General features: G+C 44.2%; 1 protein-coding gene across 6 annotated transcripts; it reads right to left on the bottom strand.

Annotated features, from left to right (window-relative positions):
- Positions 1-1014: 1014 nt before the first annotated feature.
- Positions 1015-25031, bottom strand: krz (beta-arrestin protein kurtz). 6 transcript variants are annotated; one of them, XM_019844256.2, is made up of 10 exons: positions 14028-14747; positions 13831-13947; positions 13422-13656; positions 12793-13168; positions 11959-12252; positions 11133-11270; positions 8965-9108; positions 6649-6735; positions 6334-6480; positions 1015-5968 (listed from the first exon to the last, which is right to left on the bottom strand). In XM_019844256.2, exons 1-10 carry the CDS (start codon positions 14055-14057, stop codon positions 5893-5895), a joined length of 1644 nt encoding a protein of 547 aa, XP_019699815.2. In that variant the 5' UTR covers positions 14058-14747; the 3' UTR covers positions 1015-5892. The 6 variants fall into 6 exon arrangements, with proteins under 6 accessions (XP_019699815.2, XP_025159740.1, XP_025159739.1 ...); XM_025303955.1 differs by lacking the exons at positions 13831-13947; positions 14028-14747 and adding an exon at positions 24798-25031 and having other exon boundaries at positions 13422-13660; XM_025303954.1 differs by lacking the exons at positions 13831-13947; positions 14028-14747 and adding an exon at positions 24798-25030.
- Positions 25032-25170: the final 139 nt, after the last annotated feature.

The following is a 25170-nucleotide window of genomic DNA, read 5'->3' as shown; positions in this document are numbered from 1 at the left end:
GTCTTGCTGTTCTCGTTTTTCTCCCGTTACTTCTCTTCCCCTTTTTTCTCGGTTTCTCTTCTGCGCGATTTATGACGAGAATTTGCGGCGGATGACGACTAAATCCGCATGAAGTTCCTACGTGAACGAAATGGCGAATTCACCGCCCCTCGTCTGCAAATTACTTCAGGAATTATGGGGGGGGGGAGAGACTGAAATATATTTCTTATTCATGTTGTTACTTCCGACATTACAGTCGCGCATGTTTCGACGTTATTTATTAATTGTTACATTATCATCTCATCCACAAACACACACAATTTCCACAATATTAATTTAAATATTTCAAATATTAATTTATTATGTGTGTAGTATGATTTGATACACTTTCGTATGTTTGATATCTAATTATCTTTTTTTATATTTCGTTAACATATATTCCTATTAATATTAATTTATGAATCCTTCAAAGTGTTCTCAATCTCCTTAACGTAGTTAGAGTTAGCAAGAAAGTCTAGCTTCCGTCGTGGAGCAATGCATTTAATCTGGTCATGTCTTTCGCGTTAGGTTGATCGACTTCGTTAATTGCACGTTACTTTTTTAATTAAGGAACTCTTCTAACTCCCGAGAACTGGAACAACGGTCGTGGAACGTATCGCGCGCAATTATAATGAAATCACGTGGAAAGCACCTGAAATGATTCTACGGAATTTTCATACATTTTAATATGTCGCGCTATTTTATAGTATAATGTTATTTGCAGTTTTGATATTGATAATATTGTTTTTTATTTTAATCAATATCAGCGTATTTTAATCAACGTCATATTGCACATGTCCCTATTATTTTATTCAGAGATATCAATGTTGCTCAATTGAAAAATTTTTTTGTCAAATTTTGAAGACGAGAATTTGGAAAGACGGTCGATAAAATGATTTCGAAACAATCTTTATAGAACTTGACAATTCAAATGGAGGTGGGAGACGAAAATGTACAGAGGAGAGATAAACGGGTGAAAAAAAGTATATATAAAAGTATTTGTAGTTCCGATATACAGGATTTATTAAATTATTACAGCTATATAGTTACAATACGAGAATACACGATCTTTACATATACAATATATTATGCATTATTTACTTTATGTCATTTACACTCACAAACACACACACACACACACACGCACACACGCACGCACGCACGCACATTCTTCCTTCTCTTCTTCTCACTCTTACTCATTCATTCTCACTCACTTTCTCTTTCACGCTTCCTTCTTTATTAGTTCTCTTGTAATTTCTTTTACATACAAAACGGATTATTCACGAATGAACAACGAACGACCATGAACGACACGACTTTGTGTTACTAACTAATAACGCGCGGCTTCAATAAATAAATCGTCCTCTAGTGCAATGTACAAGTAGCAATAATGGCCTTCTCTTCTTTCTTACGATTTACACGTCTAATAGCTGTAATGAACCACGACACTTGTACATCAACTCGATTACGCTAATTACAAATACACACTCTCAAGGCGAGCGCATAATCTTTCTTTCTCTTTCTCTCTCTTTCTCTTTCTCTTTTCCTGTCTTCCTCTCTAGTATTTTCCTCTTTGCTTTTTCCTTTACCTTCTTATTTCTTCCCTAACATATGTTCCTAACATATGTCGTTCACCATTATGCGCAATGTAATCAATTATTTACTTCGGTCTATGTTGCACGATGCAACCATTCTGATAACAGCACGTCCGCGTTTCGCGATACACTTAATTCTAAAGACTTTCTACTTGCATGGAAATACAATCTTTTCTTCGGACAAACGAAATAAATGAGAGAAATGTGAGCTGTCCGGTGCAAAGTATATTACATTGAAGAAGCGTAATCGTTTACTTTTCTTATCGCAGTGATACTGTAATTCGTTAGATACAGAGTGTCCCAAAAATTGTCGCGTTCAAGCTTCGTACGCGAGAAGAAATCAGGTGTCGTTGGTGCGTTTTTTCTTAGCGAAATTAGAGTCTCAACGTTCAGTTGTCAACATTAAATATTTACATTCTCGTTCTACGTTAAGTAGCGAGATAATCATAATTCAAGTTGGCATAGAAAAGAATCTGGTTCATTCAGTTTTTCTTTTATTGTAACGGAATTACTTATATGTTTGAACACGAGTATGTAATTTATGTATACAGAAACTTCAGTTACAAATTTTTGTTATAAGTTTACGAAAATGGTATACAATTTCAGCAAGTTTTTAAAACGATTAAATGTGTCAAAATTCAAGTCGTATAGTTATCAATGTAATATTATTTGATTAATGGATATATTTCTTTTCTAGACTAAAGACCTGTATATCTTAAAATCTTGCTAAAATTTAAAAATCAAAGCCTACGACGGTAGATAAGATACACGTTATACTTTTTGCGACACTTTGTATGTGACGTGATTTTATGTCGCAGGGAGACGATTTCGATATTACAGTTACAGAGACGGCACCACTTTATTGACTTGGATTACTTTTCCCAGTTTTGTGCGGCATAATCATTTCTGTGTATCTTGCTCTATCGGGTGACAATAAAAACGTTAACGACCTACCGTTGCGATCATATAAAAAATATGCGCGCGCCCTCGGGCGAATATAAAATATACTCTCATTGTATACACAAGCCTGCACATATACACTCACACACGTCGCTTACGCTTAAAACGATAATCGAAGTGTCGACACTCGACATTTACCACAATCGCAAAAACTTTTTTTCCCTTAATTAAATAATAGCTACGTTCGTTGAACATGCATGTTCCGGTTTTTCCTCACGAGAGCGAGTCAAAAAGTGCAGGAGCTCCTTGAAAAAACGTACGATCCGTTGGTTAATGTAACATAGAAGAAGAATAATAATAATACCTCGATAAAGAGAGAGAAAGTGGATGAAATTTAACGACACCTCGTTAATATATCAAACCAACATATAACACAAGAACAGAATAAATCCGTGTGTGACTATCTTTGAATAATTTAGAAAAAAGGTTATTACTTACATGCACAAAAATAATGTCTAAAATAATGAAACAAATCAACAACAAGTGCATGTCGCGTCGAGAAAAAAACTCTACTATATACTTTATGTTCATTCGCGGATGACAAGTCCCTTCACATGGAATTCACTCTCGCGATTTGCTATTAATACTTTTTTTTTTCGCGAAGCATTAAGAAAGAAAAAGCGGAAATGTCGGCTTTGGTATAAGGGAAACACGCCCGTGCTTCCTCGGTGCGCGTTTCCGGGGATGCGAATGTCCCGCAAACGTGCGTCGAGAAGACACCCGAGCTCTATTATGCTTGATTACCTCATCTAAATACAGTTTGTAAATGCTAAAGTGATAAAAAATACTATTTTCTCTCGTCTCCCGTATATTATATACATATACATTGCTGCTTATAGTTTTCTTCGTAGCTCTGCAAATTGCGTCATCGTAATTATGTCGCCGTTACTTAAACTTCGTTGCCAACGTGGACCGTTCATCGTTGACTTGACTTTCTTTAGAATTGGAAATTAACAGTTGATGGCAGATCGCCGCGTCATCTTTGCGAGAATCCGTTGCACGTGTACTTCGAGATTTAACGACAATTCATATCTGCATGTCAAAGCCGTTCAGTTTTTAATTACTCGTTCTCAGAATTATTAAAAATGCAGTTCTCTCTCTCTCTCTCTCTCTCTCTCTCTCTCTCTCTCTCTCTCTCTCTCTCTCACTCTCGAGCTGCTCTCCTGACGCCGAGGTGCTAGCTGGAGAGAGGGCATGATTTCTCACGGATTCTCGGAAAAATGGCGACATTATAATCGCGCGCGAGGCAATGTCGCTGTGATATCGTTTGTCTTCGAGCGATGTAGTTTGTCGGATGATCTTCGTAACACTCTTCGTCGTCTTGTAGCAAAAGTCTTTGTGCCCGAGTTTCAATTAGGCGATATCGGTATCGAAGTGCTAAACGATATTGAAAATTCGGGCGAGTCGAGATTTACTAACATCGTGTCGCGAACGCGAGTGCAAATCGAATTCACGAGCAGTCTTGAGAAAAAGTACAATCGATATATTGGCCGAAGACGATACTTACGACTGAACTGTGCTCGCTGTGTCTTAACTTAATTACCGGCTGTAGGGAGGAGAGGGAGGTGCAACGGATTAACATTACGAATCTTACGAGGCTACCGATATATAAATCCTAAAAATTATATCCATAAATACATCTACGAATTGACATCTCGAAACGCCATTTTATCTTTTCCTTTCCTCCGCGCTTTTCTCTGTCGCCGCTCCGCGTTTCGTCGGATTCTTTTGCGTTTTTAAACGTTCCCAGTCAGGCTCCGTCCGGAGTCTTAACCCTTTATAGGTTTATCGGGATGGGGGCTTGTCATTTTTCATCGTTTCGATCATATCCCTGTAACAATTCAACGTCTCTGAGGAAGCACGAGAAAAAATCTAAAGCACGTGACTGTCTTCTCGTTTGGTTTCGTCCTATAAAGGGTCTCGCATCAGACGAATTCGCGGCTCCCAGCTGTTGCGCGATTAATTGTGTTCTCGCTCGTGTTGAAATTATATTCGCATTGCAGTGTGTCGCGATCCTGCAAAATTATCTCGAGAACAGAAAAGCGTTGGACTCGCGTTCCTCGCGCCGTTCGTTGCCCGCACGATATTAGCTTACGCCCATTCACTCGTCCGCACTGGTAAAAGTAGAACTGACGACTGAAAGGAAAGACTGGTAAAAGTTTATCCCTTACGCGCTGACGCAACTTAAAGACAGTGTACTGGCCGTGTGTTTATAAACGACTGTGATCTCACTAAAAGCGGCTGTTAGGTAGTCCCAGATAGACTCTCGTCCCCGAGTTTGCATCGATTCGATATTGAATTACTTGGTAGTTTACTTCTAATTAATTAGTTCGTATTTATTGAATTAACTCGCGATTCACTCATGATCGATTATCTCGTCGAATGGTCGAATTGATCGCAAATTCCGTTTGTGACGTTTTGTCTTCTCTCTTTTTTCTTTACGGAAAGATACGTAGTGCCGAGGTGCCGAATTTACGAATCTCTTTGATAGTTTCTTTCTCGTAGCAGCAACAGCAGCTTTCTTTTAGCATCAAGAGTTTTACAATAAATACGTCTCATTGGCTAGAATTTTTGGATGTTCTCCACGATAATATCAGTCTTGGATGCCGCATTCAGAGCCAAAGCGTAAAATGTCGTCGGCATTTGATGAAAAGTTCGCGAACGCCAACCAATTCGCCATACTTTTCTCACGAAAAGGAGATGGTCAAATAAAACGATCAAATAAAACACGCGTCACGAGACAACGACACAATTAATTGTTGCCCAGTTAATTTCTACAGCAATCGTCCGACAAATAACGGTTTCCTAAAAAGTAAACAAACTCATTTAAGCGAAATCTCTCTTTTTTTAAACTTTGTAAATCTAGTCATTCTCGATGATTGGTAAAAATGGCGATTCTTAGAGACGAGCTCTTCCCGGTTTTCGGTCCGCGTGTCGTCTCCAACTAATACGGAGAAATCCAAAATCGTGTGTTTGTCTATGAAGCAATTCTTCGAAATTTCCTCTCTCATTTCATACCTCTTCGTGTTTCTTTATTCTTTGTCAACTTGTTTCTGAACGTCCTCTTCGTTCTTCCGCATCCAACTGTTATCATTTCGAGCAATTTTGGAACTTTCCGAAAAAACGGTGGAAAGAGGTCGGCGACATTTTGTGCTTGACGATAACGATAATAAACCGTTGTTCAAGTTTGTTGCTGTGGCACCGTTGCTATCGACACAACCGGCGATGTCGTGCGGTTTCCGTCTTGTGCGCAACGAGGTGGTGTCAAGGTCAGACGGTTGAACATGTCGGGACGCTTCAGGGTGTCAGCGGAACACGGTCAAGCGTCTGTCTCGCCTTTCAGCCTCAGACGTGCGAAGTCCTCAAAGATGATGTCGTCGTCGCCGTCAGTCTCCCTAAAAATAGACACGAAATATAAGGAACTCTTCTCTCAGTTACTCCTCTTCCGACAAGTCTTACTTGATTTAATTTTGAAAAATCGCACAATTGAAAAATCCTTTCCCGAGGAATCGAGCCGGAAAATTTAAGAGTCCCTCCGCGAGAGATTTTCTCCGAGAGATTTCATTTCGAGAAATCGGCAAATTTCAAAATTCTCGGCGGGACTCTCTCGCCGTGAGAGAGAAAGAGAGAGAGAGAGAGAGAGAGAGAGAGAGGGAGGGAGAGAGAGAGAGAGAGAGAGAGAGAGAGAGAGAGAGAGAGAGAGAGAGAGAGAGAGAGAGAGAGAGAGAGAGAGAGAGAGAGTCAAATTCGGCTGACTTACGCGTCCAATTGAATGAGGTTCGCGTCGAGAGGGACTTCCCCGCTGTCAGTTTTGTGCGTAGGGCTTGGTCGGGCCGTGGACGGCGCTGGTTCCTCCTCTTCCGGTTTCGGGTGCATCAGGATGAAGGGCAGTTCTGCGACTAACTCACTGCCGGTGGCGATAACGGTGACATAAAACAGACGTGGACATTCATCTCGAGTCGCGATCTCGCATTCAGTCCCGGTAGAATAAAGTATCGATCGACCGCGCGAGAGATGGAATCTCTCCGATTCGTAGGGGCGCAACCCTTGCTAGTATACATGTTACGGAACTTACCCCCCGAGGGCGCCGAGGCAAAGTTTCACTTTGACTTTGTACTGGACGATTATGCCGAGGTTCTCACGTTGCGACGGGTCCACCACACTGCGAATTGTATTTGTATCGTTGTTAAATCGATGTATTCATCTCGCGATCGATATCGACGCTACTGCTACGTGGAAGCACATGCGGGATTAACAAACGCGCGGCAGCATCGGCATGCATGCAACGATGACGGAGAGCAACACAGAAGGCAAATTGGCGTGCTGGCTCTGTTTGTCGGAAACGAAAAAGAGAAGGGGAGAGAAAACAAAAATGTGAGACTGAGAGAAAAAAAAGAAAAGAAAAGGAAGGAGAGAAAAACGCAAGCGCCACTTAATTGCGCAACACGGTGTATCTATTCAAACATTTATGCAAAAGCGGTAACCACGTACATATATCTTTTGTGTCACGCTAACCGTGAGAGTGCGGCTTCGCGGGGAAAACGAGCGATCGCTAAATTTTCCATGCAATTTTTCCACGCAAACACTACGGCGGTGGCGGTGTCACGTTTCGACAAGCATAAGCGTGCGCGCGTGGCAGAGGTGGTATCTCGGTTTATAACTTTGCTGCTGGATAATCCACATCCTAAACCTCCCAGATCTCGGCACCTTGATCCTTTCGATACCATCGCGGAGCGCTTTTGCCTTCTATCAAACGCTTGAGTGATTTTATTTGGACAGTCGGAGACGAAGAAAAAATATACGAGCAAACGTCTGTGTCATCGTGAATCATCGGCAACGTGTGCTGTACACAATAGGCGGTCTGTCACGAAACAGATCATGCGTGTTTCACTATGAAAAATATCGCGAACTTTCATTCTTGCAGACTTAAACGTAGATTATCGAATTTTTTTTCAATATCGAAAGATTACCGCGTAACATTGCAAAATTAATCTGCATTAATGTGTAACATTAATGCAAATTATAAATATATATCTCGGAAAATCTGCGGAGCGCGTATCGATTCTTTTGCATTAAAATTAGTCAAGAAGAAAACTCGAAGTGCATGAAGCTTGACGTAGGATTTAAATCCGCACATTGTCCTCGTGCGAAAAGAATGGCACCGAAAGGATTAGAGAAATTGGATTTTGGAATTGCCGCGGATGCCAGGGTTTTTTTTAAACATCTGACAATATCGAAGAGATTTTGAGCGATCGAGGACTCTTAAACCCTGGTCGAAGTTACCGCGATCCATGTGTCCGGATTTAAAAGATCCGGGACACGCGACAGGATTTCGGATTTCGGTTTGTCAATGCGAATTTCGCAAAACGAAGTTACACGCCGCACGACAAGAACTGATCGACAGACGCTCGCTCGTTCGCTCGATTGATCGATCGTTGAGGGAAGCTTCGTTGCAGGCAACCAACATGTATTTTCTCTCCCGCGGCCGTCGTGGAAAGCGTTGCGGACGAATACGAAATTCCCAAAGGCGTGATCGGCTGCGTTGCGTGCGTCAACGACACGTGTGCGTACACGTAACGTAACAAGAACCGCGCGCGTTCTCTCGTCGCCACGCATTCAGCGCTGAAAAACACCGCGGTGCGTTACGAAACGCTGAGCAAATATTTTTATTTTAGCGATAGCGGAACCATATATACCGTGGTGAACTTTATTATTAATCCATTCGTCTAACGCGTTTCTCGATAATTCGTAACAGCGTTCGCGGCAATAATTCATCGTCGCGCTCAAAGTTTCTCTCTACCGTTAAACGCCCTTTCGCGTTACAGGGGCGCTGAAACTTTTTGAATCGAGTGCAAAATTCACGCTCGCGGAATTGAATCGTCCTCGAGGCGGCCTACTATTTTATGTACGATTGCATTTACAACAATGTTATGTAATAATGCGCGCACATGTATACATTCTTAACGCACCCGCTACCAGCGACATTGAGACGCGTGTATGACGCGACGCGACGTCACGTATATACGTGACGGCGATAATTTTTCATTCTACGTCTGCGCAGACGAATTAAAGTAGCTCCGTGACGAACACTTTCCCAGATGAACGGTGAGGGCGGTAGCGAACGTGTTAAAAAATTCTTGGCTGGAGCTTGGCTGGAGTTGTGATAAATTTCTAGACTCTCAGCGTGTAATTGCAGAAGGCTCTGACCGAGTAGTCGCGAAGCCGCGGTTTGCCGCTCAAAGTCTCGCGCTCGATCGCGAGGGATAATGTCCGCGAATGGAAGCGTCGAGACGCTAAATGCGTGACTGCTGAAAAAACGCGCGTCGCGGCATCGATTTCTAGGCGTGTTTCTGCGTGTCGCAGGCTCTCAGATTCAGGCATCGCGTCTTACAGGGTGCTGGACGCCAGATTGGTGTCCTCGTGTTTGAGCTGGCCGTCGAGGGCGAGCCCCCATTTATCTTTGTTGTTGGCCAGAAGGGGTGTCAGGGAGAACACCTTGCTGAGCGTGAAGCCCGGTCCCACCGGGCATCCCTCCCTGACATTGAAGAGCCAGCATGAGTGTCAATGCGCGGTTCGTCACCACGTGCTAGCACGTGGCTTCGAAATGTCGCGGCCGCGAAATCGTGATGTCGAGACGCGAGAAACGACAACGTGCAAATGCGCTTTTACGTTTCCTCTCACGTTGTCGATACTTCATGTCAATTGATGCATTCCTGAGAGACAGATGGGCGAGAGACACGTGTATCGTTGTGCTTTGTTGAAATATTTGTATGCTTGAGCATATCTTTTCGCATAAATTGATACATCATCTCTCTCTCTCTCTCTCTCTCTCCCCTCTCTCTCTCTCTCTCTCTCTCTCTCTCTCTCTCTCTCTTTCTACGAAAAGTGCGTTGAGTAGTATCGACGAAAAGATAAACGGAATGCAGAATCAATTTATGTGCTTGCGATCGCGAATTTCGAATTACGCGTGTCGAGGCTCGAGAGAACTCGCAAGTACTTTTGTTCAAAACATCACGGGCGTTCGATGGAGAATCGAAATACACATATTTAATTTGCGTGAATTATGCGCGCATGATTAGCCTTCATTAACCTAATTAATATTCATCGTTTAATATTAATCAGGCTAACGTTGATTATATCTCTGATTACCGTTTATTATTAACTTTGCGACAGCCGGCTAATTTCATTGGCATTACTCTGTATATCTGAGCTCAGGGAGAAAGGTGTTCGCGGAACTCCAATTTCGTGGAAATCCGCGACAATGGATCGCGACAAAACGAGAAATGAATCGCGTATTCGCGGTATCATATCATATACAGATCATTTTTATCACATTCTTCACACACATATACACAATAATAATACGATATGTCAGCTTGTGCGTTACACTGCAATACAGACTACTATTACGAGGAACGAGAACGGGACGAGGACTCGACAATCCTGTATACTGTCCAGTGCCCAAAAGAAAGATACAGGACGTGTGAGAAACAATTACGTTTATATTAATAACAGAGAGAAGTATGTATTCCAAAGATCTACGGGAATGTTTAGAGAATATTCTCATGGAAGAAGGAAAATATATAATCTTACAGGGAGAAAAATAAAAACAAAAAAAAATGCTTCGCGTGAGAAAGGGTTAGAAAGAGGATGGAGAGTGTGGGCGGAGAGGGGGGAGGGGAGGTTGCAGAGGAAACGATACCACCACCGATCGAGATTCATACGTGGTTACAGGCCACCGCGTTAAAAACTCCCAGCACAGAATCACCAAGAAAATATACTGTCATTCCACGTATCACGTTCTCTTTTTTTTTCATTTTGTTGCATCGGTAAAAAAGAGAAAGAAAAGGAGCAGCAAGAAGAGCCGGAAGCGAGATAATCGTTCAATATTTCTCGCCAATGTCTCTCATTTTTTGCGGAAAACACCGACTCGCCGGAATTTAATACTCGATTTGGGTTTAATCTCTCGAAGATTAATTCGATTACCGATTTAACTCGACGCTTAATTCAATCATCCGCGATTAATCGTACGAGCGCCGCCCCCAGCGAGCTAATCGTTTAGCAATTTTTGCCGTTCCCGGTAACTCGGTATATAAAGTCGTTCTGACAAAAAATCTTTACATCGTCGTCGTTCTTTTGCTCTTCCTCGTTATGACTCTCGAGCGCGATGAGTGCTCATAAAGATCCGCTGTGACATTCACGATGAGATATCGTCGTGATTACGCGCAGGACAGAAAACGACGCAATCTATTTGACCGGTCTTCAGTCGCCTTGCTTCTTGCTGCCTTTTCTTTCTCTTTAATATTCGGCGGAAAGTGAGAGAAAGAGAGAGAGAGAGAGAGAGAGAGAGAGAGAGAGAGAGAGAGAGAGAGAGAGAGAGAGACGGAGAGAGAAAGAAGAAAAGAAAAGAGAAGAGAATAAGAGAATGAAAGAGAGGGAGAGAGAGAAAGCGAAAGTGAGAAAAGAAAGAAAAAGAGAGAAAGAGAGTGAGAGAGTGTAAGGGGGGAGAGGGAGTAACAAGCGCTCTCTCGATCTCTTTGATCTTGATCTCGCACTCACATTGTGCTAGACGCGAGATTGGTGTCCTCGTGTTTAAGCTGACCATCTAGTGCAAGGCCCCGCTTGTCTTTGTTGTCGGCAAGCGTCGGCCTCAGAGAAAACACCTTGCTCAGGGTAAATCCTGGCGCTACCCCTATACTGCCAGTGCAATCATCTTATTTTCCTGCTCACCACAGTCCCGTGTATCGCGGCTTATCGCGCCTAATACTTCGTCCCGTCGCTCGAACTTCGAGCCGATTTTTCTTTTCGGTCTAAGACGCTTGGATCATAGATCATTGATAATCGCTAAATCGAACGCTGTTTGATTGTAAGTCATTAGCGGTCTTACGTCAACAGCTTGTCAAGTTGTGCAAGAAGACATAAGTAATTTGAGATTTTGCGCAGATGTAGAAACAGCGATATTTTTCTTCGATATTTCAAAATTCATACGTGAGAAATAAAGTAAAATTGATGCTGTTTCTTAAGAATATTCTCGAAGATCTTTTTACTTAAAATTGAGAGAATCTCTTTCCTCTCGATATTCTCTTGGAAGCTAAATTTAAAGCTGCTTTATCTTCTCCTATTCTTTGTGATTTAATTTGAAACGGAGAAAAAAAAACAAGATTGATTAAAGATCCTTAGGAATTCGATTTGGAGGCGTGTTTACTCGAAGCGTTGGACATTCTATTTCCGCGAATTGAATTTCGCTTGTAATTCTATCAACCCGGGAAGCTTTTTAGGTCGAACCGCTCTACGTTCGTTGCCACGCGCTTCTCTTTCGCCGGCGGGCCGCGATATCATCGTCCCTTGATAACGAGCGAAAAGTAATTAGCTTGGGAATACTCACTCGCTCTCAGCCTCAGCGACGGTGCACTTGTACTGCGCCGTGGAGAACAGGCAGATGTCCGCGAACTGCCTAACCGACACTTTTATCTTTTTCACAGTTCGGTTGCTATTGTTCGCTATGTGCACGTTCACAGCTATATTCTCGCCGTGGTGGTAGAGCTCCTTATCGAGAGAAGCTTCCAGATGTAACTTGTTGGGGGACATCATGAACTCTTTGCTCACCTCCACCGAGGGTTGTTCGCCCTGTTTCGACGGCGCGTACATGATCTTCCTGATGGCCAGCCTCACCGAATTCCTACGTTGATCAATCCCGACAATTAATGTTTTTGCTCTTGAGAGAATAATTTAAACTACTTGTCATTCTAACGATTCGCCCCGACACGACGAGAGAATCGGGCTTTCTGACAATCGTCTGACAATCGGGCTTCTGACAGGAGGGCAGCTTTGTCTCCGCGAAAGAATTAAGTTGAGTGGAAACGAAGACAAGTCGGATCGGAAATTGAAACTGATTTTGCTTCGAACGAAAATTTTCATGGCTTCACGCGGAAAAGATTTCTTTCCATCTTTTGAACGATAAGAGAGAAATCTTATCCAAAGAATAATCTAATCCAAATCTTATCCTTTGCGTGCACGCGCACGCGCGCGCGCGCGCGCAAAGAGTTTTAAGAAAACTCTTCACCCTTTTCACGCTACGTTCTACGTTATACGTAGCGAAAGTGAAGTTTCACTTCAATTAGATAAAATTTCCTCCTTTCTCGTCTCTTTCCGAGTGGCTGAAATTGCTCATATCTCATCGACCGGTGGCGGGAATCGCGTTGGATCTCGAGGCTCGTACCGTTTGTGCGGTTTGTCGTCCTGCGCCTCACCTACGAACGCTTTCAATTCGTAGTCGACGCCGCAGGGCTTGCCCGTGTCGCAGGGCGCCGGTTGCAGGGTGACCGAGGCGGGACAGTGAGGTGGCAGCTCGAAGTAAAAGGGATACGCATTGCTGCCCAGTTTCTTGATCAGCCTCTCTTGTAGTCGTGTTAGTTCCCGTCGCGACAGCTGAGACCCCGGCACGGGATAAATTTGTTCCGCCGCCAGATAGAGGTCTTTACGAAATGTCAGTCCGAGGACATCCAAATCCTCCCTCCCGTACTTGAACGCCGCCAGAACATGGCCGAACACTTTCCGGTCTTTTACGTAGTCGGGATCGATCAGGACGACTCCGTCTGGAATGGTTAAGACGATTTCATGATGAAGTTTGAAGGGAAGCGGAAGTAAAATTATATTATCATAGGGGCGAATAATCGCTTCAAGCGAATGCACGACTCGCTTCGACTCGATTGTTTTATATCGGTGGGAAATATAATTCGAGCGGTTGTCTCGCGAAAAGGGACGAATCGGGTCGCGGATCGTCGAAGTCAGGCCAAGGTCGATTATTTGCCTTGACAAACGCCTGGATTGATTATGATCGATACTTGCCGATGGGATCAACGTGCGTGATGTGATCGACGAAGTCTCTCTTGCCGAGGTAGACCGTGATCTTGCCATTGAGGCTGGACTTCTTGAAGACACGTGTAGCTTGTCGTTTGTTGGTACTGTCGACCGTGTCCATCTCGTCGGAGAGTACGGTGCTTGTACTGTTCACTAACGCACTGGTCCCTCCGGTCTCATCTGAGGGTGGAGCTTTACGTAGAAATTCCTGCGAGATAATCCACTGCCAACAAGAAGCATCGGTTGGTTGATCACTTTGTGTTTGCAAATCGTACCTCATGCATTCATATGCATGCACATATGTATGTAAATATTCGTATACATCAAAATTTCGCAGAATCTCGCGAAATTAATCATTACAAATACGGCGCCCGATGAATACAATAAATATATATACCGTAGAATCTTCATCCCAGTTATCCCACGACATTGTTTCGTTCGGTCTATAGCTCCGACTAAAGCTTAAAATTTCCGTCCATTGACGTGCACGATATTTACACTGGTATCTGCACGTCTTGTATGTAAACAAAATATTACTGAGTTCCCTAGTTTCCCTATCGTTCCCATCGTGTGAAACTTCATTCCTAAATTTACCTCTATCATATTCTTTCCTAGTTCTTTCATCGACGCAGGTGTGATAGTTTGATCGTCATCAATTAATTTCTAGACAGACTGGTCTGGTCTGGTGACGGAACTCGCGATTGGTACTCGACACATTGTCGAGCTGACTCGAGTCACTCACTTGAATTTGACTATGTTGTGTTTGTTCTATTGTCGTAGATTTCCAGTTGAATTTACTTCGCGCGAGGCAGATAAAGTAAGAAACATTTGTGATTCAACAGCAGTGATAATAATGATAACTTTGTAATTTGTGCACTGTGTGATTTGTATTGTACTCAAAAAATATCGTCTACTCTCCACTGAATTTAAAAACATCAGCCACTTGGTCGTTCGCGCACGACTCGCAAATCTCCGAGATTTCGCCGAGATGCAACAAGCTACTCGTGCAAAATTCAGACCAAACCCGAATCACGATCGCGGTAAAACACGGGGCAGCTCTGCGGGGCGAAGCCAAGCTTGCACTGAACCGCTCCGCCAAATGGATGTCAATTTCAATCGACGCTCATATATTTCTTAATACGATAATGCCTGTGCAATAATTTGTACTCTCGGGGTTTTCACGCCGCGTGATCGCTCGTTTGGTTACGAATACGCGACGGGCGACGGAGTGTAACACGAAGTGGATTTACGTTGAGTGATATTCTAGAGACGAGCGCTTTGAAATCTTGAAAATTTACATTGGACCTTTATATCCGTATACAGTACAGAGTACAGATAAATATTAACTCTCTTAATTGAGGGGGTAACATTAACGCGCGATAAAGTTTTCGTTAAAACGAAGTTTACTTTTGAGTTGATCCAAGTGTGCGAGATCGTATTACCAATTTGCACTTCCGTAGGTTAATCCGCGCTAACTCAATAGTCCGCCCATTAAATCGCTGATTGAATTTTCCGCGAGGAAAAGTCGACGTTAAGTTCGTTAAGAGAGTAGGAGACAGAGAGAGAGAGAGAGAGAGAGAGAGAGAGAGAGAGGGGGGAGGGAGGGGGAGGAAACAGACAGTTCCACGAAAGAGAAATATCTCACTTTCTAATTTCCTGTTTATCCGAAAGAATATCCTCGCCTCGTGTTCTTTATTCATTCTTCTTCGGCCTTTGTTAGATAATTTTCTTCACCGGATTATCTTATAGATTTTCTTTTTTATTATAGCTTATCAGATAATTTTAGATATTTATTTTTACGGAAATTTTTATCACCATTTTTATTTTTATTTCCGGATCTTTATTTTTACGAAAAGAAGAGAAGCTCGCGGTGCTCCTCATACAGCATTATTTATCAGCACAGCGCCTTAGCGTTTCGTTTGTCATTTCTTATCTCGAATGCCAATTTAGATGTCTCGCGAGACACCGTGTATAAAGGAAAGCACGCGAATGTATAAGGTCGTGCTGCATGTCTACTGTCGATGTAACGGGTCAACGGAAAGGAATAGGGAACTTGCGTACGCGCATTTGACGTCATCGTGCCAAATGTTATCACCGAGCACCAAAATATATGTTTCGTTATCAATTTGTGCGCTATGATCTGCGGAGACTTTCAAATTGTATATCACGAAGATAAAGTGACGAGATTAGATCCGCAGACGCGCGAGTTCTCTCTTCGCGCGAATTCTTTTCATACATTTTAATGAAACTGCGCGTTTCTCCCTCATTCGTCGTGGTAACGCGCGTAACAATATAAAATCAGCCAATCGACGTTTCATTCGACGTTTATGCAGATGTCGGCCGGGATATTTTTATATGTCCGTTGCATAAATATTTATACGAACTTTTAAACAGATGGAGAGGGAAGCGGATCTCTCTCGAGACGCCTTGACGAGCAATATCGCTTATTTAAAGATACATTGTTTCTAAATGATGTTATTTCATTCCTGAAAGTACGCCGTTTGCCGTCGCACAAAGATGCGCTAATAAGCGACATTTTCATCCAACTATTGCAATTCGCGTCCGATTCTCCGAAAGAATGCGTCGGTTGAAGCTAATTTTAAACTTCAGACGAACTTCGTCCAACTAGACGCGAGACTCAAGGTTCTCCAATGAGCCGAGCGCGCGCAATTTTATTGAGATATATCCCAGATGATAATTTTCTCGACTCTGACGTCTGTTTTTCTTCTTTCTTCTCCCCGCATTTTCCTCGCCTTTTCCCCGTCTCATTTTACTTTCTAAAGCGCGCAACTCTTTTTCGCATAGTTTCATTTCGACGAATATCGAATGCGCGACACTGAAGCGACGACGACGGCGAGCTGTCGTCTTGGAATCCACGTCGTACGTTAATTGTTCGCAGACAGACTGTGGACAATCCAGGTCGAATTTTGCATGCTGGGTCAACGGACGCAAGTTGGTCTTACGATTCATTTTCGACGTCACTCGCATGTTATCTCGTATGCCCCGTAATCAACACCGGGTTCAGTACCGTTGTCTGAATAGGCGCTCGCGGATACTACCGTGATTGTCCATTCATACATATTATACATATGTATAATTGAATGGTCGGAGGAGGGAAGAAGAAAAACAATTTCGCAAAATGCAAACTAATCGGCGGACTTCACTTTGCCCGGACGAGAGAGAGAGAGAGAGAAAAATAAAAGAATCTCTCATGCTCGCTCGACGGAAAAAAACACCGGACAGAGTCAGATCGATCGATTAAGCTGAATCGTGCCGAATGTTTACGCAAATATTGATTTACATCGCGAACTACGCGACTGACGTTTTTGTGTAAACACCGACGACACAGACACGTGCGCTTTATTTAATATCCGCTCGACGATTTAATATTCTTGCCGTCTCCCTTCCTTTCCTTCGCGTTTGTTGATAACGTCGATTTCGCTCGTTCTTTAATCTGCTATCGGAAGGGCGCGACGAGAGGCCGAGTGAAAGAGGGAAGGGAAGGGGAGACAAAAAGGGAGGCATGCAAAAGCGTGCATTAATTCATTCGGGGGCACATTGTATCGCGCGCATTGCACGTCAAATGCAGTCATCGCCGCTACCACTTTTTCCCTCCCGGGAGAGCGGATCTGACGGCGACTGCTGTCAGTCGGTTTCGTCGGGCGGTCCAATTATTTCTTTTGTCCCGTCACCACACTCGATAACACGCCATTGTTTAGACGAGCCTCCGCGTCGCGAATTAGGGGCCGCGAGTCGCGCCTTTAGCGGCGATAGCACAACGACGCAGAAGCGGACGAGCGCGGCGCGACGCTGCATTCTAAACCGCCGCCTCTAGTCGCTCTCATAACTATTGCAGCGATTCTATAACCGGCGCGAAACTGCCGGGAATCACTGCTCAATCGCCGTTGACGTCATTATTCTATATACAGGGTGCCCCTGACTCACATGGCTGCTCTGCGAGAACGATCGAGAGAACCGGATTGCTCAGGCGAGACGCCGCTCTTCCGTCGCTGCGCGTTATTCGGGACGCGTCGAAATTCACGCCGTTACGGCATTTCTCTTCGACTTCCTCCTCGTCGGAAGTAGACGCCCGTCTTCCACCGAATTTATCCGATTTTTGTCTCCCGACTGCCGCGACTTTAATTCGCGATCTTTTCTTTATTATTGAACATTCTGACGTTTCGCGCTGAAGGAAACGAGAGTACTGCGAGCGAAAGTCGCAGGACAATTTTATCGCCGCGGGACGCGTCAAAATTTTCATGGCGATAATCTTTTTTCTTTTGCGACCGACGAACACGCTGTTCTTCGATCGACGAATTTATTCGATCATCGTTTCTTCTCTTTCTGTCGCGATCTTACTTTGGTTTTTATATTAAGTATTTTGATGTTTCGTGTTAAAAAGAAAAAAAATATACGCGGGAACTGCGGTCAAAAGTCGCGAAAAGCCATTGGGACTTGTGAGCGCGAGTTCTCGATGAAGAAAAATTGAAACCGCAATTTTGCAAAATATTTTTCCACGGTAGAGAGAGAGAGAGAGAGAGAGAGAGAGAGAGAGAGAGAGAGAGAGAGAGAGATAGGGAGGAGCAGAGAAAAAGAGCACGATGTGTGATTTTTCGGACATCCTGTACGGAGCGATGAAACGGTGGTCGTTTGTGAACGTTCGGTTCTCGCACTTCGAAACGTTCGGCAGGTTGATCCTGCCGGAAATAACTTTATTTACGCGAGGCACGAATTACCCAACAGAAGGGAGAGGATATACAGAGTGTACCGCAAAAACTCGCATGAACCCGATAACCCGCGGTTTCGCATCCCGGCGCTATTAACTTTTAACGACGAGTAATTTTCGCTCGCTTCCAATTTTATATCTCTTTGGGTGCAATTTTCATAAAATAAAAAGAAAATTGTTTCGTTCGAGATATCCTCAGATGTCTTAAATATTTGTTACTTCAGTCTCGCGATGTGTCTTTATAATTATAATTCCTGCTATGATAAGAAAAGAAAGATTCAATTTATCATAACGAGCCTATCTTTGTTGATAGTTGAGTTGACATTTTTATTCCTAATTTTAATTTCAGACATGGTTCTTTCCCTTTTTCTTACTTTTCCTTTCTTCTTTTTTTTCAAGTTCATATTTGCGGATTTAATTGGCTTTTCCTCCCGCTGCAATTTCACGCGTGAGAAATTTTGCAGGCAACGGGGAATTTTCTGTAGGAAACTTCGCACACGCAGGGGCCGACATATACGAGCCGCTATATTGCACAATTTATTGGTTATTATCGGGAACGCGCATATTGCGGATGGACCATGTTGCGAGCTTTTGCGACGCTAGCTTCTGACAGGATAGCTCGCGATAAATGATAATCCGCGTCGAGGGAGAATATGCGTCGCCTCACTTTTCCAGTCTGAGTCATTCTCGAAATTATATGGCGCGATGAAATATCAAGCCCCTAACCCCCGAAGAGATAAAGAGACAATTTAAAGTCATTTTACCTTCTGTGAGACATTTTCCTTCAAGCATTCACAGACTTACATACTTAATCATAAGGAGTACATCGCTTTATTCATGAAAATGATTTTCTTTATTATGTATCCTCTCATTTTTATCTAGTCAAATTGAATATTTTATACGTCATCTGGTGGAACCGAGTTAATTTATAAAAATTACAAAAGTACAAACATTACAAAGTACAAATCAGTTTATAAAATTATGAAATGCATTACTATATCGGAATGAGATTGTTTGCGTTGATAGGATTGATAGGATAACAAATTTATATTGTATTTCGATACGTGGGTGTAACGACACTTTTTGCAAAATCAAACGGATATTTGTATTAATTGTCATTTGGTAACAATGAAACTTATATATATGAGATGTAAAAAAAGGAATTCTAGACGTGCAGAATAGATAATATACATTGTGGAATTCCTTTTTAACACCCTGTATATGTATGTATAGCACGTGGATTTTAATGTTTATAATTAAAGTAGAATAATAATACGTTATAATCTAAAAAGTTTTTTTCATCTTATCAATACGTGAGAAAGAATATCTTATTTGCATGTTATTGGAAATTATTATCTGTGACAATTTAATTCACATATCTCTCTGCATGAATCGTCATTATCGACAACGATTGGCGACGTTGAAAGTAAATCCGTGTTTGTTGCTTCTATGCGGATGTAAGTGATTGGCAGACATCAAATGTCGCGTCAAGGTCAACAGGTAAGCATCGCGTTGACGAGAGAGCGAGAGGGAACAGAGCAAAGAGAGAGAGATAGAGAGGGAGAGGGAGAGAGAGAGAGAGAGAGAGATAGAGAGAGAGAGAGAGAGAGAGAGAGAGAGAGAGAGAGAGATGATGTTTTAAAAATGTAACGAAATTGTTTTCTTGTTAACGTCGCGTATTCTTCTAGAGTATTTTGATGAATGTCGACTTATCTTTATATGACCTTTTTCATGTCACTTGGAAGAAACAGTTCAGAGAAGTCTATTAATTTCGGTAATATTGTTGTAATCAATTTTCCATCTTCGAGATAACTCAGCTCTTCAGAAATCGATCTTGCCCTGTTGGTTTGCATATTTTCGAGTCATGCCACGGAGAGAGTAATCGCACCGACGGTATACCGAGAGAAGAGTTGCGAGTTGACGAAGTTAGCGCGTAATTCCGCGCGATTAAACTGTCCTGGATTAAGTTAAGGCCCTCGTCTTTGCAGAATACGAATATCGATCCGAGAGTCGCTGCGCAAACTTCGACCACCCCGCGTAGCCTTCAAGTGGGGGATTTTTAGCGACGAGAAATTACGTGACGTGAAAGTGAATTGTATCTGGCAAAAACATCATCGGCGCTCCTCCACCATGGTATAATCGCAGAATTATGCGATGATTTGTCGTTGAAAGCAATGACGTCACGATAAAAAAACGTAATACTCGGCTACCATGACGAATCCTGTTTACTAGCCTAGCAGCGCGTTGCGATAATTACTCTCTCGATATTTCCTACTTATTTGAATAATTATACAATGGTGCAACAGTAATTTCGTATAAATTTAATATACACAGGTATGAATTTGCATGTGCAGAAATATACAAAAGTAATCTTATATACGCCAAAGTAAATTTACACATACAGATGTACGTAGAAAAATAATCTTACCGACGAAAACACCAAACAGAGCAATTAATGTCATCTGTTAAGACGGAAACGAATTCCATAAGCAATTTTCATAACCGCTCGCGGTAATTTCTCCATTTCTGAATGGCAAGTGCTCGGTATAATAACGCGATTAATCCTCGTGCGACGCAGTTTGAAATCGACAGGGAGATAATGGCATGTAAGCGGTATTAATTCGCACGACGCGGCGCACTGTTGATACTTCATTCATAGCGTGGCAATAAACGCATTTATTGAATAAGTCCAAATCGATACAGAAGCGGCCGGCTGAGAGAATCAGCGGCCGCGCGCGGATGCCGCGTTTGTGCATTGGGCGAATCGTTAACCGGCTCATTTAATCGTGATAGTCTTCGGCAATGCTGCTATCGATCATCGATAACGCCAAGGTCATCGATGCGGTTGCTGATAATTAGCGGCAAAAAGAATAGCGCGATTCATGTTTATATTTGGTCGCTGCATACGGAATGCATTTATCTTCGCCGCCGTTGCACGTCGCGCTGTGCGTGAACATGAGCGTCCGTGACGCGAACAGACGAGCGAATTGCATGAAAGGCGAAAGCGACTAGTGAAAAGAAAAAAGAAAAGATGTTGAGTCAGTGGCTTGGAAACGAAAATATAAAAAACAGGCGAGATCGATCACGCTGAGGAAGACAGAAATTAATATTTCATAAGTGTTTCGTTGCTTGAAGCGCCGTTTACAGACGCAACAGAATTCGCATTTTTACACGAAGAGCTTATATAATGTCTTATGTTTTTCTAATGTAATTTTCTAGGATGCAGTATTAATTACGTTTCTTGTTGTTTCTTCTACACGAGATCGCCTCAGAAGCAATTTTGCCATTTATATCCTCGCGTTACCCGATTGAATATTATTTATCGGGCTTAGTGTGTGTAATGCGGAATGACGTTCGATTTCTCTCGGAATTCCTCGCGAAATCGAAGACGGAGCGAGAGAAAGAGAGAGAGAGAGAGAGAGAGAGAGAGAGAGAGAGAGAGAGAGATTTTCAATTCTTCGAGGATCTCTTCTTCAACAAAAAGCTCAAGGCTCCGGCTTAGCCGTAAGCTCGTCTATTGCATCTGTCGCGTTCCTCCGAGGAAGAACGCGAGCTTATCGCGACGATATTCATTATCAGCGATCGCTTCTCGATAACGTTAACGGCGATTGAGTCGGCGACTGCACTCGGAGGAGGATGCATTTTTCCGGCGGAATGCAATTAGCGTCACATGAAAAGCGGCGGTAAAGCGAGTCTATCGATCGGCGCGATAGACGGAGTCGCGACCTGCCAGTCGTGTTCGATTTTCGATACCGCGGGTCAGAAACCACACATTTGTGGATGCAACATTGACGATGTCTCGCCGATAACAATATACGGATAAACGTGCACGCGCGCACGTACACAAACACACACACACACACACCTTCCGTCGTTATCGCACCGGACGGAGAATCCACTCGCATCGATAACGATAATCGCGCACGACATGGCTCGTCTGCGGCTTTTAGTGGCCGCTTGGTTTATGAAGGAACTCTTTTAGGTGAATGCACGCGCGTGGCAAATGCACCTCGTGAATAAATATTTAAATGCCCGTGTTGCGCACGAACGATACCTTCCGCGAAAATGATGGCCCGCAGCAGCGCGATAACATTAAAGCTCCTTCGTAATAATCATTGTGACAGTCTTCGATGCGTTACTGCGATTCGTACGTGGTGCAGCATCAAAGCATTGCCGCTTAGTTCATCTCGCGCTGTGTGTCAAGGTGCAAAATTTTATCAAGCGACCACACAACGTGTCAACACGGTCAACACGTGTCAACACGGATTACAGGCCAAAGTGGCGCTCGAGAAGCTGTTGCAAGCAACGGCAAATTCGAAGTTAAAGCGAACGAAAATTCGCGCGCGATAAGATACTCGCGCAAATCAGCCGCCGGCGGGGGTCCCGCTAATTAATTAACGCGAATCGCGGCATAAAAAAGTATACAAGCAGCGACTGTGTTTACGCGGCAGCTTTAATCCTGTTTCGTAGTAATCGTAGTTAATGATTTTTTGCATCTGATTGGTATTTATACGTACATACGTTCTTTCAGATTTGAAGATATACTCCAATTAAGTGCAAGAGCTCACTAACTATGGTAATTACAAAACCGAGTCAATGTTGCCGTGTAAATGTATTCATAAATTACTAATTGATCAATTACTAATTGATATAATGAACGTTATGCAACCGAGCGAAGTCAGGAAGAGAACAAGAGGGACGCAGAAGATCCGGTCGAAGAGGCGGCGATTGATCGTCCTCGGCAATAAACCGCGGCGATGATCAGCGGCAATCTTCGGAGACGGCTATTGTGTCGCGTCTACCGTGACAAATGGAATCGCCTTTCGATTTCTTCGCGTAATCCGTTCGGCCTGTACAGGGCCTGTACCGAGACCATCGGATATCCTTGGCGTTACGGATTTACTCGGCCGGTGTTAAGCTTGTGTGTCTCTCGGCGAAGATACCGAGGAAGATAAGAGACTTGCAGCGAACTAAACTTTGACCGAAAGAACGTAGCATGTAGCATGTATTATTCGTTATACTCGCGCGAGTCGGCCAATCGACTGCGGTCGATCCGGACTGAAGTTTTCATTGGGCGTATGATCACAAGGATGACAATGTCGGAGTTCAAACGTGTGTTCGATGTATAATGAGCTCTCTCGGTATTCTCGCCGAAGGAGAGTCCAAATTGATTCGCGAAATTATGAATGAGACCAGACCGGCCGGTGGTCTCTTGGGTCACTCAGGGATTTTCCTGAAAGACCGAAATACAATAGAAGTCTCTCTTATTCACAGGGATAATAACCTCCGCGTTTCTCCCTCTTTCTCCCTCTTTCTCTCTCTCTCTCTCTCTCTCTCTCTCTCTCTCTCTCTCTCTCTCTCTCTCTCTCTCTCTCTCTCCTTTCTTTCTTTTTACCGATTCATCGCGCATTCAATTGCACGTTAACATAACGTGACTGTCGGTTACTTGTATAAAGTTCTTCTCGCGACTTGGTCGAAGCACGTGACGAGTTTCCCGTCGCGCCCGTGGAATCTCAATGTCTCTTTATGGGGTAACTTTACAGTGGGATATCCATTTATCGGGCACAAATCTCCAGGGTGCGAGCGGTAACGCACGGTTGTTACAACGTGCTCGGGAAAAGCGGTACGATGAGTCTTTCGCACCCCGCTCGAGAGAGACGAGCCCGTACGCTTGTGGGCGGATATGTGACACACATGATTAATAATGCCGTTAAACAATCGCTACCGGTCACTTTGCAACGAATTAGCGATATAACCTGCGTCGTTGCCGTTACACGTGATCTGACGATGAGACGTGGCCGAGAGCTCGCGTAGAGCACTCTCGAGTTCGAGTCGAGGCTGTCGGAGGAATTCACGGAATTCCGGCTGGCTGACGTTTCGTGGGAATGACCCGGAGGAACAGGTATTGGCCACTCCGACCTTGCCTGAGGCGCGCGTGAAAAATCGTAACGACACGCTTTCCCGTTTCCCTCCGAAAAAAAGGCCTTCTCGATAATTCTCGCGGCCACGCGAAAACCACTATCGCGTTAGTCACATTCCTCCACTTTTTCCTCTCCATGGAGAAACAGAAAGAGAGAGAGAGAGAGAGAGAGAGAGAGAGAGAGAGAGAGAGAGAGAGAGAGAGAGAGAGGAGGAAGAGAGAGAGAGAGAAAAAGAGAGAAAGAAACGAACACGAGAAGCGCAGCGCGAGTTACGATTTCGCGATCGAATCTTCGCTCTCTCGCGGAAGTTCCAATCTTATGGGGAGAGAATCCGGGTCGTCTCTCGGGGTCGTCGCCGTAGAGTTCGCCGGTCTCGAACGCGCTCTCTCTGTCCGGCAACGTACACTTACGCACGTATGCACGCAGGCAGGCAGGCAGGCAAGCAGGCACGCACGTACGCACGCACGTACGCACGCACGCACGCACGCACGCACGCACGCACGTACGCACGCACGCACGCACGTACGCACGCACGCACGCACGCACGCACGCACGCAGGCACGCAGCACGCACGCACGCACGCACGCACGCACGCACGCACGCACGCACGCACGCACGCACGCACGCACGCAAGCAGGCAGGCAGGCAGACAGGCAAGCAAACGAACAAACAAGCAAGCACGCGAGAGAGGTGTCGTCTACGAATAAGAGACCTTACCTAAGCGCATCCGCTGGCGGCGGCGTCGCGGCCCACACCCTCTTCGGGTTCCGAGCTGTCACTGTCGCCGCGGCGCGACGCGTCGCGACGCGACGCTCCCACGCGATCTCTCTCCCCTGCGACACCCGCGTGCAATCACGCGTGCAAGCACGGCCGACCGCCACCTGATTTTCCCGTGAAAACAATCCACGCACAACGACGACCCGCCCGCCTGGCTGGCTGGCTGGCTGGCTGGCTCATCAGTCGGAAACGCGCACCGACGCACCGTGGTTACTGAAGCAGGGCTGCGAGCACGTCGGGCTCGCATGACCAGAAAAACCAGCTCCTTCTCCGCCGAGAGGCTGCCTCCGCTTTCCAGGGGAAAGTGCGCGCC

Source organism: Harpegnathos saltator, unplaced genomic scaffold, assembly GCF_003227715.2.
Source record: "Harpegnathos saltator strain DR-91 unplaced genomic scaffold, Hsal_v8.6 scaffold58, whole genome shotgun sequence".
Lineage (NCBI taxonomy): Eukaryota > Metazoa > Arthropoda > Insecta > Hymenoptera > Formicidae > Harpegnathos > Harpegnathos saltator.
This window is presented reverse-complemented; position numbering and strand designations above follow the sequence as displayed.